The 20050-nt window shown below is 42.4% G+C and overlaps 1 protein-coding gene across 2 annotated transcripts in view; it reads right to left on the reverse strand.

Moving 5' to 3' along the window:
* The window catches only part of smarcal1 (SWI/SNF related, matrix associated, actin dependent regulator of chromatin, subfamily a-like 1), a 124853-nt gene that overhangs the window by 33139 nt on the left and 71664 nt on the right, over positions 1-20050 (reverse strand). For both annotated transcript variants that reach the window (XM_048535072.2, XM_048535074.2), the window contains exons 12-13: positions 18146-18216; positions 17063-17165 (exon numbers count right to left, since the gene is read on the reverse strand). In XM_048535072.2, the coding sequence (XP_048391029.1) occupies positions 17063-17165; positions 18146-18216 (174 nt within the window). The remainder of the gene's footprint in view (positions 1-17062; positions 17166-18145; positions 18217-20050) is intronic.

Here is a 20050-nt window from a genome sequence, read left to right on the forward strand (position 1 = left end):
GAATTGTTGTAGAACAGGATTTCTGAGTTTGAGATCTTGTCCTGCCAGTGATGGAAAAAGACAATCACACTGAGCAGCTTCAAGCAGGCAGCTGATTTTCTCCAGCTGTTTTAATAGCTCACCTCTGCCCACCTGATCAAATCCCTTGGCAAGAGTAGTGAAGTGAGTACACGGTAGTCTCTCGATGTTCTCAGTCTGCAGCTGCACATCAATTGTGGATCTTCCATTTCTAAAGATGCACTTGATTTGGAGTCAGTGGGTTCAGCTAGGATCTGTCGTTTGACAGGGCAACAAGAATGAATACCCTCTCCACGATGTTCTCTTAAGAGATGTCTCAGTGATTACTGGAACCACAGCTGTCACCCATGTTCCTGTGCAGGGAGCCAGTCTTTGCATCCCACAGAGGACTCCCTCCCTCCCTCTGGTAAAGACATTTGTGTAGAAACTGCAGTAATTCCCGTTTTCCATAATTGGTGAGCACAGGCAGTTTAGCATCAACATATGGGGCTCTGCCTGAGGTAAATGAATCAATACCTTTGCTAAGCATCTCCACTGTAGGTTCAAAAACTTAACCCGCCCATGACAAGCAGGTTTTCTACAAAATCTGAAGAGTGTCCTCACCTCAAGTTAAACTGATGGTCATATTCCACCCATCTTACTGTTTACTGCAGTCAATGATGATGATCTTCACTACTTACTTACAATGAAGCCATTTCAGCACTGATGGACATGTAACCTTTTTAATCTCTTCAGATATTCTCTTAGCATTCCATGTGTTGAAGGACATCAGGGGATACTGGCAGAGTTGTAATCAATCATTACTAGTGCAATGCCTAACTGTCTGTTTGATTTTACTTCAAATGGCTTTATCTACATTCAGAATTTTCTCACTGGTAATTAATGAGAACATGCCGCTTGACTTCAATGATAGGTTCCATCACAGCGACATTTGTCTTGAATTGGTCAGCATTTTTATTTTCCAAAGATGTGTCACTGGGCTCGAAACATTAACTCACCACAGCTGCTGCCAGACCTTGTTTCTTCAGCAAATTCTATTTTTGTTTGTTTCAGATCTTCAGCAGGCACAGCTGTTTTATTTTAGCAGTTTTATGCTTTGCTTCCCACGTTGAGCACCACACTGTAGATAATATCCCAAAGTATGTTCCATTTCACTGCCATGCTTAACATGGGAATGTCAGGGAACAGCTGTTCAAATGTGTTGTGACACTGTCGATTTTACCTGGATAGGCAGCATCACTCTCAATGACATGAGTGCAGCATTTCCACTTTAAATGAAAAAATTTCAAGGTTTGCATCCTCACCATGGTGCATAACAAGGAGTTTGTGATCAGTGCTAATGAGCATACGAACAAGGAACATGAATAGGCCATTCAGTCCCTCAAACTGCTCTGCTTTACAAGAAAGATGATGGCTGATCTGATTGCAACCTACCTTTCACCCCCTTATCTATCTCTGCCTTAAAAATACTCGAAGAACCTATTCGCTCCACCTTTTCAGGCAGTCAGGTCCCCAAGACCATGACCCTCATAAAAAAAATTAACCTCCTGTGTTTTAAATTGGTAACCTCTGGTTTTTAACAGTGTACGTTAATACTGTCATCTAGATCCAAATCACAGTCAGCATTATCATAACTACATAGATTGAGAATGCTGCCCAGAGTCATGTCTAACAAGATCTGATCTGTAAAAAACATACTTTTTATTTGGTATTTTAGTTGTCAACTGAAATGAGAAAAGAACTATATTAAAACTAAGAATCATGCTTTTGAACCAAGCAACCTTTCACTTATAGTGAGCACTGCTTGCACAGCTGATTGTTCAAGCGGTGGTTGAAGTGTGCTTTCAGATACAAAAACAAAGTTTCTGGAAAAGCTCAATAGGTCTGGCACCGCCTGTGAAGGAGAAAACAGAGTTAACATTTTGTGTCCGGAGACCCTTCGTCAGGACAGTGCTTTCAGATAAACTGGAACTGAAGAGGTGTGTACAGTTGGAGCTTCAATTGGTACAAGTAACTGGTTGGTTTGTGGACTGGTGGCCAGTTATTGATGACAACAGCCTTCTGCTTACCAACAACTGTGTGACTCTCATATGGTTAAGCAGATTGGGGCTGGAACTGCAGAGAAAAGAACAGCTCCTGAGTTGGTGAAGATTGATGACTTCTTTGTATCTTGTTCCAGAAACTTTGTATGTGCTGTCAATCTGGGTCTACAAGACAAGTTAAGTTGGAGAATTTGCATATTTTTAAATAATCCTTAACTTCTGTGATAACTTCAAAAATAGCGAGGCTCAACTTCCAGAATGCGTACTCTAGTGAGGCATTACAGGTCCAGCTGGGGACAATTGCCTGATATTGATATCTCCATGACACCTTGTGGCATAATTTGCTCAGAAAGGTGTTGATTACACAATGCAAGTGGTAGCAGCAAAGCTCAGTAGTTTGTTCTTATTTATCTTTAGTAGGTGATGGTGCTTAAAGCAAAAGGGCCCACACAATATGGTACATCTGCATTTGTGCTGAAACTCTCAGTAAATAAAAATGTTCTTACTTAGCAACTCCTGCTGATGGTAATATAAAAATCCTCATAGGACTGATCTTTAATCTGTGAAATGGAACACAACATTGGAGCCCAGAAGGAAGTCCCTTGTAACAAAGACTGGACCTAGCTCACATTTTCATAGAATCATACATGCAAAATTCTACAGACTCTGGAATAGTTCCCATTTAAGGACATCCCTTACAACAAAGGCTGAACCTAGCTCACATTTTCTTTGAATTCATTCCTTGCCAGATGAATATGCAATGTTTCTATTGGTACGTGAAGAGAAAAAGATTGGCAAAGACAAATGTAGGTCCCTTACAATCCGAAACACTGAAGTTTATAGTGGGCAACGAAGAAATAGCAGACCAATTAAAACCATTTTCGGTTCTTTCTTCGCAAAGGAGGACAGAAACAATGTCACAAATATATTAGGGTATACGTGGTTTAGATAGATGAAGGAAGTGAAGAATATCAGTATTGGTAGAGAAATAGTATCGGGGAAATTGATACGATTGAAGACTGATAAATTCCACAGTCTGATAATTCATATCCCGGAGTACTTAAGGAAGTGGCACTAGAAATAGTGGACACATTGGTAGTCAACTTCCAAAATTCTATAGACTCTGGAATAGTTCCCACAGATTGGAGGGTAGCTAATGGAACGCCCATGTTTGAAAAGGGGGTAGAGATAAAACTGGGAATTGTAGATCAGTCAGGTGATCATAGTTGTAGGGAAAATGCTAGAGTCTATTTGCTGCCTCCCACCCAGACAATGTCCTGGTATATCTGGGACAAAAACAGAAGTTGTTGGAAAGGCTTGGCAGGTCTGGCAGCACCTGTGATAAAAAAAAGTCAGAGTTAACGTTTCAGGTCTGGTGATCCTTCCTCAGAACATGTCCTGGTACTTCTCCGTACCTTCTCCAGTGCTATCACATCCCTCCTATAATGTGAATTCCAGTCTGAACACAATACTGTAGCTGTGGCCGAAACAATATTTTGTATAGTTTCAGCATAACCGCCCTGCTCTTTTCTTTATTGATTCGTGGGATGTAGGTGTCGCTTGATACGAAATTTCTGATGTGGACAATCCGACTCAGTAGCGAGTACATAGAACATAGAACATTACAGCACAGTACAGGCCCTTCGGCCCTCGATGTTGTGCCAACCTGTCATACCGATCTCAAGCCCATCTAACCTACACTATTCCATGTACGTCCATATGCTTATCCACCGGCAATATTCTTTTGAACATTCTTCTGCCAAGTAGCATTATCCTCTCATTCAAAATCACAGAATTGTTAAGGCTGCACCTACACCGGTTTTTCAAACAAGCATCATTACCCAAAGCCAGTCTCCTGTCTTAGTCCCTGTTCCCTTGCACACTATTTCTACATACATTTCTTTCACACTAAATAATCATCAAATGCCCTCTTGAAGATCTCAATTCACCCACACTTCCAGGTGGTGCACTCCATATTCTAACTACTCGCTGTCTGAAAATGTTTTCTCTCTCATCGTCATTGCTTCTTTTGCAGTTCACTTTAAATCTAGGCCCTCCTATTCTTGCTCCTTTTGCAAGCAGGAACAGTTTCTTCATATTTACTCAAAACAGCCTGATGGTTTTGAAAATCTCTATTTTTTAATCTATTCATTTACAGGACGAGGGCGCTGACAATAGACAATAGGTGCAGGGGTAGGCCATTCGGCTCTTCGAGCCAGCACCACCATTCATTATGATCATGGCTGATCATCCACAATCAGTATCCTGTTCCTGCCTTATCCCCATAACCCTTGATTCCACTATCTTTAAGAGCTCTATCCATCTCTTTCTTGAAACTATCCTGAGAATTGGCCTCCACTGCCTTCTGGGGCACAGCATTCCATATATCCACCACTCTCTGGGTGAAGAAGTTTTTCCTCAACTCTGTTCTAAATGGCCTACCCTTATTTTTAAACTGAGTCCTCTGGACTCACCCATCAGCGGAAACATGCTTCCTGCCTCCAGAGTGTCCAATCCCTTAATAATCTTATACGTCTCAATCAGATCCCCTCTCATCCTTCTAAACTCAAGTGTATACAAGCCCAGTCGCTCCAATCTTTCAACATACGATAGTCCCGCCATTCTGGGAACTGACCTTGTGAACCTACGCTGTACTCCCTCAATAGCAAGAATGTCCTTCCTCAAATTTGGAGACCAAAACTGCACAGAATACTCCAGGTGCAGTCTCACCAGGGCCCTGTACAGCTGCAGAAGGACCTCTTTGCTCTTATACGCAACTCCTCTTGTTATGAAGGCCAGCATGCCATTAGCTTTCTTCACTGCCTGCTGTACCTGCATGCTTGCTTTCATTGATTGATGTACAAGAGCACCTAGATCTCGTTGTGCTTCCCCTTTACCTAACTTGACTCCATTTAGATAGTAATCTGCCTTCCTGTTCTTGCCACCAAAGTGGATAACCGCACATTTATCCACATTAAACTGCATCTGCCATGCATCCGCCCACTCACCTAGCTTGTCCAACTCACCCTGTATTCTCATAACATCCTCCTCACATTTCACACTGCCACCCAACTTTGTGTCATCAGCAATTTGCTAATATTACTTCTAATGCCTTCGTCTATATCATTAATGTATATTGTAAACAGCTGCAGTCCCAGCATCGAACCTTGTGGCACCCCACTTGTCGCCACCTGCCATTCCAAAAGGGACCTGTTTATCACCAGTCTTTGCTTCCTATCAGCCAACCAATTTTCAATCCAAGTCAGTATTTTGCCCCCAATACCATGTGCCCTAATTTTGCTCTCCAATCTCCTATGTAGGACTTTATCAAAGGCTTTCTGAAAATCCAGGTACATTACATCCACTAGTTCTCCCTTGTCCATCTTCACAGATACATCCTCAAAAAATTCCAGAAGATTAGTCAAGCACGATTTCCCCTTCATAAATCCATGCTGACTCTGACCTATCCTGTTACTGCTATCCAAATGAGTCGTAATGTCATCTTTTATAATTGACTCCAGCATCTTTCCCACCACTGATGTCAGGCTAACCAGTCTATAATTTCTTGTTTTCTCTCTCCCTCCTTTCTTGAAAAGTGGGACAACATTAGCCACCCTCCAATCCACAGGAACTGATCCTGAATCTATAGAACATTGGAAAATGATTACCAATGCGTCCACGATTTCTAGAGCCACCTCCTTAATTACCCTGGGATGCAGACCATCAGGTCCCGGGGATTTATCAGCCTTCAGACCTAACAGTCTATCCAACACCATTTCCTGCCTAATATAAATTCCCTTCACTGCTGACTAGGCTAGCATTTATCGCTAACTGCTAATTGCCCAGAGGGCAGTTAAGAGTCAACTGCATTGCTGTGGGTCTGGAGTTTCATGTAGGCCAGAACAGGTAAGGATAGCAGATTCCCTCCCTAAAGGGCACCAGATCTCCTCTCAGCTGCCTTCTTTCCAAGGAGAACAGTCCCAACTTCTCCAAACTAATTTCATAACTGATCTTTCTCGTTCCTGGAACCATTCTTGTGAATTGTTTCTGCATTTTCTCAGATGCATTCATATCTTTCCTCTAATGTGGCACCCACAACTGTATAAAAGAGACAGCGTGAATACAGTTGGTTTCCCCCTAGATGAGTGCAAGATCAAAAACTTTGATTAAATGTCTTCTATCAGTGATGCCTGAGATGCTCTTCAATTGAAATGATACAAACAAGGAAAAGCACTAACCTAAGTAACAACAGCATTCAGCTGACCATGCAGGATAGCAAAGCTTCACGTAACCAATATGTAATTAATTAAATCATCTGAAATCATTAATATTTTATTAAAAGCATTAAGAATAGTCCTGCCCGTCAGGCATGAGATGACCTTTGTCTTCTATTTCAAGCATATACTATACGCCCGTGTGATAAGTTTCAAATATTCAAGATGAAGGACTTTGGAGTTGGAGGTAAGCGTCCTAAGAACTAATAGAATTGGTGGAAGGCATGCTAAGGTAAAAATAGCTGGCTGATGAAAAGAGAAAACTCTGTTTTAGTTCAGTGATATTTGGACTCTTGAAATAGTGACTGAAATAACATCTATAGATTATACTTCCTGAGCAAGCTGTGTTTGAAATACTTCAAAATAAGCTGTGAGGGGTTACTGGCTTGATCATATGTGCCAGAATATCAGAGCTTAAGACTCTGTAACATTCTACATCTGATCTTTTTACTTTCAGACATATTGTATTGGCCAAAGTGTGTTATTTTGAGAAAAATCAATGTCTACAAAACAAACCATTTTTCTTCTCTCTTTTCCTGAAGGGCAAGAGAGAGAAAATGTGCTCTTTTCCATTTATTCAAGACTTGTGGAGGTCATCAGCTAGGCCAGCATTTATTATCCCACTGTAGTTGTTTTGGAGAATGGGTGAGCTGGCTTCTCAAACTGCTGCAATCGACCAACAAAACCTTTAGGAAGAAGACTGCCAGGCATCATTTTCAGGTTAGGATGGTGAGTGGCTTGGACAGAAACTTGCAGATGGTACACTTCCACCTGCTGCCCTTGTCCTTCTAGATGGAAGTGTCTGGCAGGGGCCTTCTATGGAGTAGTGTTGATATTTAGTGATAGATCAGCCTTTGTACTTCTGCATTACCAGCATTGCGCAAGAAGGGTCCCGACCTGAAATATCAACTTTCCTGCTCCTCTGATGCTGCCTGGCCTGCTGTGCTTCTCCAGCTTCACACTGTGTTATGTCTGACTCCAGCATCGGCAATTCTTACTATCTCTTCACTGAATACGTTTTGTTTTGATAATAAACCCATCATTTTGTTGATTAAGTAACCTAGTTGACTGATCTTTTTATTTGAAACCTGATCCCGATAAGGCAAATTACTGTGCAAATGGAGTGACTGTACAGTATTCCAACCCTGCTGTGACAATATTCAAGTGAATAAAAGCCCTTTTAAAATTCACAAAGGTGAAAGGCAGGTCAGAAGGTTGGGCAGAATATAGAATATAAAAACCAACAAACAATGACAAACAGTTTAATAAGAAAAGGGAATTTAGAGTGGGAAACTAGAAAAACACACTGGAAATATAAAAATCAGATTGCATGAGTTTCTACAAGTATTAAAGTGGGAAAGAATAAGTAAATTAGGCATTGGTCCTCTGGAAAGTGAGATTGGGGAATTAATAATAGGAATAGGAAAATAGTTTTAAAAAATCAAGATTACCTTAGTTGTTGGCAAAGTGTTAGAAAAGGTTATAAGGGATAGGATTTATAATCATCTAGAAAAGAATAAATTGATTAGGGATAGTCAGCACGGTTTTGTGAAGGGAAGGGCATGCCTCACAAACCTTACTGAGTTCTTTGAGAAGGAGACCAAACAGGTAGATGAGAATAAACTGGTTGATGTTGGTGTATATGGATTTCAGCAAGGCGTTTGATAAGGTTCCCCACAGGAGGCTATTGTACAAAATGCGGAGGAATGGAATTGTGGGAGATATAGCAGTTTGGATTGGAAATTGGCTTGCTGAAAGAAGACAGAGGGTGGTCATTGATGGGAAATGTTCATCCTGGAGACCAGTTAATCGTGGTGTACCGCAAGGGTCGGTGTTGGGTCCACTGCTGTTTGTCATTTTTATAAATGACCTGGATGAGGGTGTGGAAGGATGGGTTAGTAAATTTGCAGATGACACTAAGGTCGATGGAGTTGTGGATAGTGACGAAGGATGCTGTAGGTTGCAGAGAGACATAGATAAGCTGCAGAGCTGGGCTGAGAGGTGGCAAATGGAGTTTAATGCAGACAAGTGTGGGGTGATGCACTTTGGTAGGAGTAACCGGAAGGCAAAGTACAGGGCAAATGGTAAGATTCTTGGTAGTGTAGATGAGCAGAGAGATCTCGGTGTCCATGTACACAGATCCTTGAAAGTTGCCACTCAGGTTGACAGGGCTGTTAAGAAGGCTTACAGTGTTTTAGCTTTTATTAATAGAGGGATCGAGTTCCGGAACCAAGAGGTTATGCTACAGCTGTACAAAACTCTGGTGCGGCCGCACTTGGAGTATTGCGTACAGTTCTGGCCACCGCATTATAAGAAGGATGTGGAAGCTCTGGAAAGGGTGCAGAGGAAATTTACTAGGATGTTGCCTGGTATGGAGGGAAGGTCTTACAAGGAAAGGCTGAGGGACTTGAGGCTGTTTTCATGAGAGAGAAGAAGGTTGAGAGGTGACTTAATTGAAACATATAAAATAATCAGAGGGTTAGATAGGGTGGATAGGGAGAGCCTTTTTCCTAGGATGGTGATGGCGAGTACGAGGGGACATAGCTGGATGTGAGTAACTCGCTGGGCTGGAAGGTTAGTTTTCAGACGTTTCGTCATCATTCTAGGCAACATCATCAGTGAGCCTCCGACGAAGCGCTGGTGTTATGTCCCGCTTTCTATTTATCTGTTTAGGTTTCCTTGGGTTGGTGATGTCATTTCCTGTTCTTTTTCTCAGAGGATGGTAGATTGGCTCTAAATCAATGTGTTTGTTGATGGAGTTCCGGTTGGAATGCCATGCTTCTAGGAATTCTCGTGTGTATTTCTGTTTGGCTTGTCCTTGGATGGATGTGTCGTCCAATCAAAGTGGTGTCCTTCCTCATCTGTATGTAAGGATACGAGTGATAGTGGGTCATGTCGTTTTGTGGCTAGTTGATGTTCATGTATCCTGGTGGCTAGCTTTCTGCCTGTTTGTCCAATGTAGTGTTTGTCACAGTTCTTGCAAGGTATTTTGTAGATGATGTTCATTTTGCTTGTTGTCTGTATAGAGTCTTTTAAGTTCATTAGCTGCTGTTTTAGTGTGTTGGTGGGTTTGTGGGCTACCCTGATGCCAAGAGGTCCGAGTAGTCTGACAGTCATTTTGGAAATGTCTTTGATGTAGGGGAGAGCGGTTATGGTTTCTGGGCCTGTTTTGTCTGTTTGTTTGGGTTTGTTGCTGAGAAATCGGCGGACCCATTCTTTTTGAATACGCTGTATAGGTGATTTTCTTCTGCTCTTCGTAGTTCCTCTGTCATGCAGGGGGCATAGCTTTAAATTGAGGGATGAAAGATATAGGACAGATGTCAGAGGTTGTTTTTTTACTCAGAGAGTAGTAAGGGAATGGACTGCTTTGCCTGCAACGGTAGTAGATTCGCCAACTTTAGGTACATTTAAGTCGTCATTGGATAAGCATATGGACGTACATGGAATAGTGTAGGTTAGATGGGCTTGAGATCGGTATGACAGGTCGGCACAACATTGAGGGCCGAAGGACCTGTACTGTGCTGTAATGTTCTATGTTCTAAGATGCATGGGATTCACAGTGATATGGCCACGTGGATTCAGAATCGGCTTGCCTAAAGAAGACAGAGAGTGGAAGGGCATCTTTCAGGTTGGACGTCCATGACTAGTAGATTCGTACTTGGATCATACATATTACAAACAGTAGAGAATGACTTAGACGAATATGTAGATGGATGGATTAGTAAGTTTGCGGACGATACAAAGATCAATAGAGTTGTGGATAGGGTCAAAAGTTGTCAAAGGATACAATGGGATATAGATCGCTTGCAGATATGGGCGGAGAAATGGCAGATTGAGGTTAATCCGGGTAAATGTGAGGTGCTGCATTTTGGGAGGTCAAATGTTAAGGAAAAGTATACAGTTAATGGCAGGACTCTAAACAGCACTGATATACTGAAGGATCTTGGAGTTAAGTCCAAAGCTCCCTGAAAGTAGCCACGTTAATTGAAAGGAAGATAGAGAGGCATATGGCATGCTTGCCTTTATTGGTCAGGGAATTGAGTGCAAGAGTCAGGATGTCATGTTGCAGCTTTATAAGACTGGTTAGGCCACATTTGGGGTATTGCTTTCAAATCTGGTCGCCACATTATGGAAAGGACATGGAGGCTTTGAAGAGCATGCAGAAAAGTTTTACCAGGATGCTGCCTGGGATATGCGCTATAAAGGAGAGGTCAGAAAAAAATTAGATAACAAGGTGTAGAGCTGGATGAACACAGCAGGCCAAGCAGCATCAGAGGAGTAGGAAGGCTGATGTTTCAGGCCTAGACCCTTCTTCAGAAAAATTTAGGCCCGAAACGTCAGACTTCCTGTTCCTCTGATGCTGCTTGGCCTGCCGTGTTCATCCAGCTCTACACCTTGTTATCTCAGATTCTCCAGCATCTGCAGTTCCTACTATCTCCGGCCAGGAAAACTTGTTTTGTTTTCTCTTGAGCAGCGCAGGCTGAGGGGAGACTTTATAAAAGTCTATAAAACGAGATGCATAGATAGAGTTGACAGTCAGAATCTTTCTCCCAGAGTTGAAATGCCTAATATAGGTGGCAATGCATTTAAGGCGAGAGGAAAAACGTTCAAAGGAGATGTGAGGGTCAAGTTTTTTTCTGGAAACACAGAGTGGTAGGAGTCTGGAATGCCCTGCCAAGGATAGTGGTAGAGACAAATATGATAGGTCTTTTAATGGACTTTTAGATAAGCACATGAACATGCAAAGAAAATGAAAGGATATGTATCAAAGGCAAGCAAAAATGGATTAGTTTAATTTAGCATCATGTTGGACACAACATCATGGGCTGAAGGGCCCATTCCTATCCTGTACTGTTCTCTGTTCTATGTTCTAATTGAAAAGATATTTTACATCCATCTTCAATGCAGAAGATTCAATTAATATTTCAGAAATCATGGAGAATCAGAATTCGGAAAGGAGCAAGGAACTGAAAACAATGACATGTTTCCTAACAGTACAATGGTAAATTCCAATTGCAGACGCTTGCCTCAATTTTGTTTGAGATTACACATTGGCAACATAAAGCAGATTTTAAAAACAAAATTAAACAAAAATTATTGTTTGTAAGCTGTTTCTCTCTGATGAAGGGTCTAGGCCCGAAACGTCAGCTTTTGTGTTCCTGAGATGCTGCTTGGCCTGCTGTGTTCATCCAGCTTCACATTTTATTCTCTTTGAGAATATTCTATTACAATTTTATGTTTGTTAGGTATTTAGCACTCTTTACTTAAATTGAACTCAGATTTCACTGTTACTGCACAAACTCCAGGTTGCCAGCAGAAGCAACATTAAAAATGCTTTCAGCAAAGATTTACAGCTCGGGTTGTGGTTGAGTTGTTGACTTGCTCGCTGAGCTGGCTTGTTTTCATTCAGACATTTCGTGACTATACTAGCTGACATCATCAGTGAAGCTTCCAATGAAGTGATATTGCTTTACTTTGGAATTTATACTGTCCAGTCCGTTATCGTGATTAGTGTCATTTCAGGTTTTGATCTGCACGGATTTGTATTTGGATCCAATTCTATATATTTGTTGATTGCATTATGGCTTGAAAACATGCCTCTGTGAATTCCGGTGTGACTCTATGTTTAGCTTGAACTACTATGGTTCCCTTGTCCCAGCTAAACTGATGACCTTCATTGTCCGAGCGTACCGATGTTAAGGAGAGTTCATCATGCCATTTTGCTGCTGGTCGATGCTCACGTATTCTGATGGCTGGTTTCCTTCCTGTCTGTCGGGTGTAATGTTTGTGGCAATCATTACATGGTATTTTGTAAATCATGTGGTTCTGTACGATGTGGGAATGGGGTCTTTAATCCTTGTGAGTGTTTGTCATAAGAGTAGCTGTGAGCTTGCGGGCCACCACGATTCCTAGTGGTCTTAGGTGTTGTCAGTTCCGATATAGAACATATAACAGTACAGCACAGGACAGACTCTTCGGCCCACGATGTTATGCGAACTTTTACCCTAATCCTAAGGTCTATCTAACCTCCACCCCTACCTTATATTATCATCCATATGTCTATCTAATAGCTGATTAAATGCCCCTAATGAGGCCAATTCCACTACCCTCACTGGCAATGTATTCTACGCCCGACCACTCTCTGAGTAAAGAACCTACCTCTGATGTCTCCCGTGTATCTACCTCCACTCACTTTAAAACTATGCCCCCTCATAATAGCTACCTCCATCCTAGGAAAAAGTCTCTGGCTGTCCACTCTATCTATACCTCTGATCATTTTGTACACCTCTGTCAAGTCAAAATATGTTCTTTAAGTAGGGAAATGTGGCCAGTGTGTTGGGGCGTTTGGTGTCCTCCTGTCGTCTGTTTAAGAGGCATCTGCAGATGAAGTTATGGAGCTATCCGTTCATAGCAACGATTTTGTGTAAGTGCTCTTCCTCCTCCCTGCGTAGTTCTGGAGAGTTGCAGTGCATCTGGACCTGTTTAAATAGTGTCCTAATGCAGCTTTGTTTGTGGACGTTGGGGTGGTTGCTATGGAAGTTGAGGATTTGATCAATGTGGTTTGCTTTTCTGTATACTGAGATTTGGAACTCCCCGTTGGTCATACAGTCAACTCAAACATCCACAAACAGAAGTTGATTGTTGTTTTCTTTTTACCTTGTAAATTTAATCCCTGTGAATACATTGTTGATGAGGAGGTGGTGGATCTCTTCTAATGTGTTGTGTTTAACAATGACAAATATGTCGTCTACGTACTGGACCCACAGTTTAGGTTGGAATGTAGGGAAGGGTGATCTAGTCTTTGTATGACTGCTTCTGCAATAAGTACTGGGATGGGTGACCCCACTGGTGTACCATTGATCTGTTTGTATATGTGACCATTAAAAACGAAGTGTATGGTGAAGCGCGGGTCTGGGGGTTTAAGTATGTTGTCATTACTGATGGAGCTGCTGGTCTGTGTTGCTGTTTCCTTTAGTAATGTGGTCACGACTTCTCTGGGTAGTGGGATGTCAACTGATGTGAATAAAGCTGTGACGTCAAAGGATGCCATAATCTCGTTGTCACTGATTTTTATGTTCTTGAGGGTATTGAGGAATTCTTGGGTTGAGTGGATGGAATGTGGTGATCCATCAACAAGGTATTTCAATCCCTGTTGTAGATCCTCGGCCAGTTGTGTGAAGGTGTGCCTGGTAGGGAAACAATGGGTCAAAGGGGCATGTCAAAGAAAATTACAGCACAGGAACAGGCCCTTCGGCCCTCCAAGCCTGCGCTGATCGAGATCCTCTGTCTAACCTGCCATCTATTTTTTAAGGGTCTGCGTCCACTTGCTCCCTGCCCATCCACGTACCTGTCCAAATATATCTTAAAAGACGCTAACGTGTCTGCATCTACCACCTCCTCTGGCAATGTGTTCCAGGCGCCCACCACCCTCTGTGTAAAGAACGTTCCACACATAAACTTTCCTCCTCTCACTTTGAACTCATGACCCCGAGTAATTGAGTCCCCCACTCTGGGAAAAAGTTTCTTGCTATCCACCCTGTCGTACCCCTCATGATTTTGTAGACCTCAATCAGGTCCCCCCTCAATCTCCTCTTTCTAATGAAAATAATCCTAATCTACTCAACTTCTCTTCATAGCTAGCACCCTCCATACCAGGCAACATCCTGCTGAACCTCCTCTGCACCCTCTCCAAAGCATCCACTTCCTTTTGGCAATGTGGCGACCAGAACAGTACACAGTACTCCAAATGTGGCCGAACCAAAGTCCTATACAACTGCAACATGACCTGCCAACTCTTGTACTCAATACCCCATCCGATGAAGGAAAGCATGCCATATGCCTTCTTGACCACCCTATTCAGGGAACAATGGACCTGAACACCCAGATCTCTCTGTTCATTAATTTTCCCTAGGACTTTTCCATTTACTGTATAGTTCGCCCTTGAATTAGATCTTCCAAAATGCATCACCTCACATTTGCCCAGATTGAACTCCATCTGCCATTTATCTGCCCAACTCTCCAGTCTATCAATATTCTGCTGTAATGTCTGACAATCCCCTTCACTATCTGCTACTCCACCAATCTTAGTGTCATCTGCAAACTTGCTGATCAAACCACGTACACCTTCCTCCAAATCATTTACATATATCACAAACAACAGTTGTCCTAGCACAGATCCCTGTGGAACACCACTGGTCACAGGTCTCCAATTTGAGAAACTCCCTTCTACTACTACTCTCTGTCTCCTGTTGCCTAGCCAGTTTTTTATCCATCTAGCTAGCACACCCTGGACCCTATGCGACTTCACTTTCTCCATCAGCCTGCCATGGGGAACCTTATCAAATGCCTTAGTCTAGTGTCTAGTGACTAAAGGATGCAGGACTAGTTCATCCTATATCTAGGATTATTTTCATTGGAAAGATGGAAATTGAGGGGGGACCTGATTGAGGTCTACAAAATGTCTAGTTTGTGTATTTTAGGAAGTCCATAGAAGTTGGGGTGGGGTGGGTGTTGCTTGTGCCTTCCAGTTTCATTCTCGTATAGTCCGTCTTGGTTGTCTGTCCTGCACCCTTTAGACTCTTCAGTGTCTGGGTAATCCTATTATCTAGCAGTGTTGATTCTATCGCCACCTGTTGGTAAGTGGTTATATCTGATAGCAATGCTTTCTTAATGTAGAGAGACAGTAGGAACTGCAGATGCTGGAGAATCTGAGATAACAAGATGTAGAGCTGGATGAACACAGCAGGCCAACCAATATCAGAGGAGCAGGGAAGCTGATGTTTTGGACCTAGACCCTTTCTGAAGAAGGGTCTAGGCCCAAAACGTCAGCTTTCCTGCTCCTCTGATGCTGCTTGGCCTGCTGTGTTCATCCAGCTCTATACCTTGTTATCTCATTTTCTTAATATAGTCTGGTTTGTTCATAACAATTGTCATGCACCCTTTGTCTGCTAGTAGGATTATAATGTTTTTGTCTTTCTTGAGTTTATCTAGTGCTTTTCTCTCTGATGTGTACAGGTTGTCCCTTTGCTTCTTCTATGTAGTGTGGGAATTATAGTTTGTCGGATGGTTTGGTGTGTTTTGTCCGTGAGGCTGTTGTCTTTTAATGTAGTCTCCAGGGCGGTTCTGTTCTGTTTGCATCTTTATGGTTATAGTTCAAACCACATAATAGGACAGCTTTCTCAGCTTCTGTGAGTTGCCTGCTGGATAAGTTTCTTATCACTGGATAAGTGTCCGGTTTAGAACATTACAGCACAGTACAGGCCCTTCGACCTTCGATGTTGTGCCGACCTGTCATACCGATCTGAAGCCCATCTAACCTACACTGTTACACGGTTTGTTGTTGTCCTTGTCTTTCTGGTGGGTCAGTTGGTGACTTTCTCCTGTAGCTTCTGTCTTTTCTTAGTTTTGGTCTGTGTTGATTGATGGTGATGGCCTGTTCAAGGGTTGTAGTCCACTATTGGTCTGTAGTGTTTAGGTACTGTGATTTTTGCCATGAAATTTCCTGTTTGTACCGGTGGAGTCGGTTATGGGCATCATTAATCATTACTTGTACCATTCTGCATCTGTTCTGTTCAGCTATTTTATTGCCTGTGGGTTGTTGAATGGAGGTTTGTACCTCATGCTGCGGGGCATACCTAGAGGTATGGTTTTCTACCCATAATGCAATCAACAAACATATAGAATTGGACCTCATATACAAACCCATACAGATCAAACCTGGAAATGATGTATTCACCACAACAGACTGAACAGTATAAATTTCTAGTGGAGTAGAACAACATGGCTTCATCGGAGGCTCCACTGATTACATCACCTATTATGGTGCAAAAACGTCTGAACAAAAGCAAGCCAGCTTGGCAAGCAAGTCAACAATCTCATCCAGAATCCAAGCTAGAGATCTTTGCCAAAGTGCCAAAGATCCCAAAATGCCCAGAGGGCAGTTCAGAGTCAACCACATTGCTGTGGGCTGGAGTCACACATAGAACAGACCAGGTAAGGACAACAGCTTTCATCTCTAAAGGATAGACTTGAAATGTCGACTCTCCTGCTCCTCTGATGCTGCCTAACCTGCTGTGTTCCTCCAGCTCCACACTGTATTGACTCACCTTTTCCAAAACTGCCACCATTCAGGTAATAATCAGTCTTCCCATTTCTGCCACCAAAGTGGATAACCTCAAATTTTCCCACATTATATTGTTCTTGCCAAGTACATGTCCACTCAGCCAGTCAGTTCAAGTTGCCCTGCAGCCTCTTAGCATCCCTGCAGCACCCTACTTATCACTGTCTGCCAGTCTGAAAAGGACTTATTTATTTCAACTCACTGCTTCCTGTCTACCAAACAGATCTCATACATATCAACACATTACCTCTGATACAATTAGTTGTAATTTTCCTCACTAATCTCTTGTGTGGAAACTTGTCAAAAGCCTTTTAAAAGTCCAGATACATAACAGCTACTGATTCACCCTTGTCCATTCTACTGATCACATCCACAAAACATCCCAGAAGATTTATCAAGCATGATTTCCCTTTAGTGAATCTGTATTGACTAGGACTGATTCTGTCACTGCTTTCCAAATGCTCAGTTGTTACATTCTTAACAATTGACTCCAGCATTTTCCCACCACCAAAGGCAGGCTAACCAGCCTACAATTCCCCATTTTTAAAAGGGTGGGATTAGATTAGCTATCCTTCAATCCATTGGAACAATAATCCCAAAAATGTTACCTTCTCTTCTAGAGTCTCACATAACGCATCTAGAACCAGCCGGTGATGCCCAAACACCAGGAACTTTTCTCTGCCACTCTCCAGCAGATCCTTCATGTACTCCCTGAAATAAAAAGGAAAATTAAAAAGCTTTACCAGCAAAGAAGATTACAGGAAATGCCCTGGGGAGAGAGGTGCTGACATATGGATGAACTGTGGAATGAGGTAGGACGTGAAGGATTGGCAGGTTGAGAGGACAGGCCCTTGCGGTCCTTGTGAGATGGGAATGGGAAGAGGAGGAAGATGCCATGGAGGAAAAATTGTGGACCGGGAAGGGCAATTACAAAGCTATGAGACAGACTCTCAGGGAGGACACAGGATTACAGGATGGGCCCCCAAGGGCTGAGATTATAGTTTTAAGGAGATCACTACAGTAAATTAATCCAGCAATTAAAGTGTGAAATTTAAATTGGAACCAAAGAGATCGAAAATTTGAAAGCTTGCCAGGAGCAAGTATAGCCTCAGAATGACTGCACCTTTCTTATTCCTGAGTTCTACTCAAATGGCCTCGCTGGATAGGTCCTCCAAGGTATCCTCTCTTTGTCACAACACTTCTTCTGAATTAGTAATGCAATTCACCCATCTCATTTACATCCCTCTCTATCATGCCTGAAACTTCTAAACCCCAGAACATTCAACTGCCAGTCCTATCCTTCTCTCAATCAAACTTATTATGGCTACAATATTGTAGTTCCATGTACTAATCCAGGCTCTAAGCACATTTCCCTTACCTGTTACATATTTTGCATTAAAACAAATAAACTTCAGACTGCCAGTCCCACCATGTTCATTAACCCGGCCCTGCTGTTCTTCTTATTAGACTTATTTGACTTGACCTGACCTGACTGTGACCTTCTCAATTATTACGCATTTTGTCCTACAACTCTTGTTTCCTAGCCTACAGCCACACTAGTTTAAACCCTCCAGAATGGCACTGGTGGTGTAAAGATAATAGGGACATTAGCAATTGAATTGACTCCTGGGAAGCTGGACAGACCTTTGTGGACGGTAGGCTGATAACGAGACAAACACCACGTTACTCACACAATTGATCTGACTTTGGCCTCCGCTGTACGATTGTAGAAGAGCAGCAAAGCCTCTTTTTTCTCTCGTTTCTATTATAATGAGATAAAGCAATTTGGAGCAAAGATTATAATCTGAATACGATGTTTAAATGACAAATTCTTTCAAGTTTTGACAAATGCGAGGTGTTTTCCATGTGTAAGCTTCATTGAGCTGGAACTCTGGCTGATACTCTTATACCCAATAGCACTTCAGACCACACTTGCTCCCAGTGCCCACCCACGATGGCCCCAGTTCAGGGTGGAGATGGAGGATTGAGGATCTGGGTGTTAGCCTTTGTTTCTTGCCAGAAAAGGCAGTAGTGTATACAATGTGCAGTTCATTAATAACAAATGCCGCTTCAGAAATCATAAAAACATTGAAAATAGGAGCCGGAATAGGCCATTTGGCCCTTTGAGCAAGCTCCATCATTTATTATGGCTTCCCTGTTATCTTCCTTGCTTCTTTCTTAAATAGTAGGGTGACATTTGCAAGCCTCCAACATGCAGGAACCATTGCCGGCTTTCAGCCGAATTAATTTCTCCAGTAAAACTCCTCATTGTCCCTTGTCACTTGGAGCTCCAATAATGGGAGATACAAAGTAATGAATTAGGTTCTCTGTGACTTCTCCAATCCCTTACATAAATTCTCCCGACTCTCCTTTCAATGAACCTACATTAGTCTTTGCTAAAGGTTTCCTTTTTATGTCCACAGAAAATCTTACAGGCAATTCTTATGTTTTTTGCTGGATTGCATTCAGATTCTCTTCTTCCTTTTCTGATCAGTTTCTTAGTCCTCTGATTTTCTAAAAACTTCCCAACCCTCAGATTTATTAGGATTTCTGACCACTTTTAGTATTGCACAATGTGTAGTTCTGGTCACTACAGTACAGGAAGATTGTAATTCCACTGCACAGGCTGCACAGGAGATTCACCAGGATATTAGGACCATAAGAAATAGGGACAGGAATAGATGGTTCAGTCCTTCGAGTCTGCTCTGCGATTCAACAGGACCCTGGCTAATCCAACATTCCTCATGTTCACTTTCCTGCTTTTTTGCCATAACTCCCAATTGCTCTACTGCTCAAGAAGGTATCTTTCTCAGCCTTAAAGATACACAAAGACTCTGCCTCCAGAGCTCTCTGTGCCAAGGAGTTCCAAAAAGTCACAAAGACTCTGAAGGAGAGATGACAGCCTGTGGTATTATTGCTGGACTGTTATTCCAGAGGCCCAGATAATGTTCTGCAGATTTGGGTTCGAATCCTAACACAGCATATAGTAGAATATGTGACTTGGTAGAGGTGTACAAAATGATTAGAGGTATACATAGAGTGGACAGCCAGAGACTGTTTCCTAGGCTGGAGGAAGCTATTACAAAGGACCATAGTTTTAAAATAAGCGGAGACAAATATTGTGGAAGCATCAGGGGTAGGTCCTTTACTCAGAGAGTGGTCGAGGCGTGGAATGCATTGCCGGAGAAGGTAGTGGAGTTGGCCTCATTACATAGAACATAGAACATTACAGCACAGTACAGGCCCTTCGGCCCTCGATGTTGTGCCGACCTGTCATACCGATCTCAAGCCCATCTAACCTACACTATTCCATGTACGTCCATATGCTTATCCAATGACGACTTAAATGTACCTAAAGTTGGCGAATCTACTACCGTTGCAGGCAAAGCGTTCCATTCCCTTACTACTCTCTGAGTAAAGAAACTACCTCTGACATCTGTCCTATATCTTTCACCCCTCAGTTTAAAGCTATGCCCCCACGTGCTCACCATCACCATCCTAGGAAAAAGGCTCTCTCTATCCACCCTATCTAACCCTCTGATTATTTTATATGTTTCAATTAAGTCACCTCTCAACCTTCATCTCTCTAATGAAAA

Source organism: Stegostoma tigrinum, chromosome 7, assembly GCF_030684315.1.
Source record: "Stegostoma tigrinum isolate sSteTig4 chromosome 7, sSteTig4.hap1, whole genome shotgun sequence".
NCBI classification, from domain to species: domain Eukaryota; kingdom Metazoa; phylum Chordata; class Chondrichthyes; order Orectolobiformes; family Stegostomatidae; genus Stegostoma; species Stegostoma tigrinum.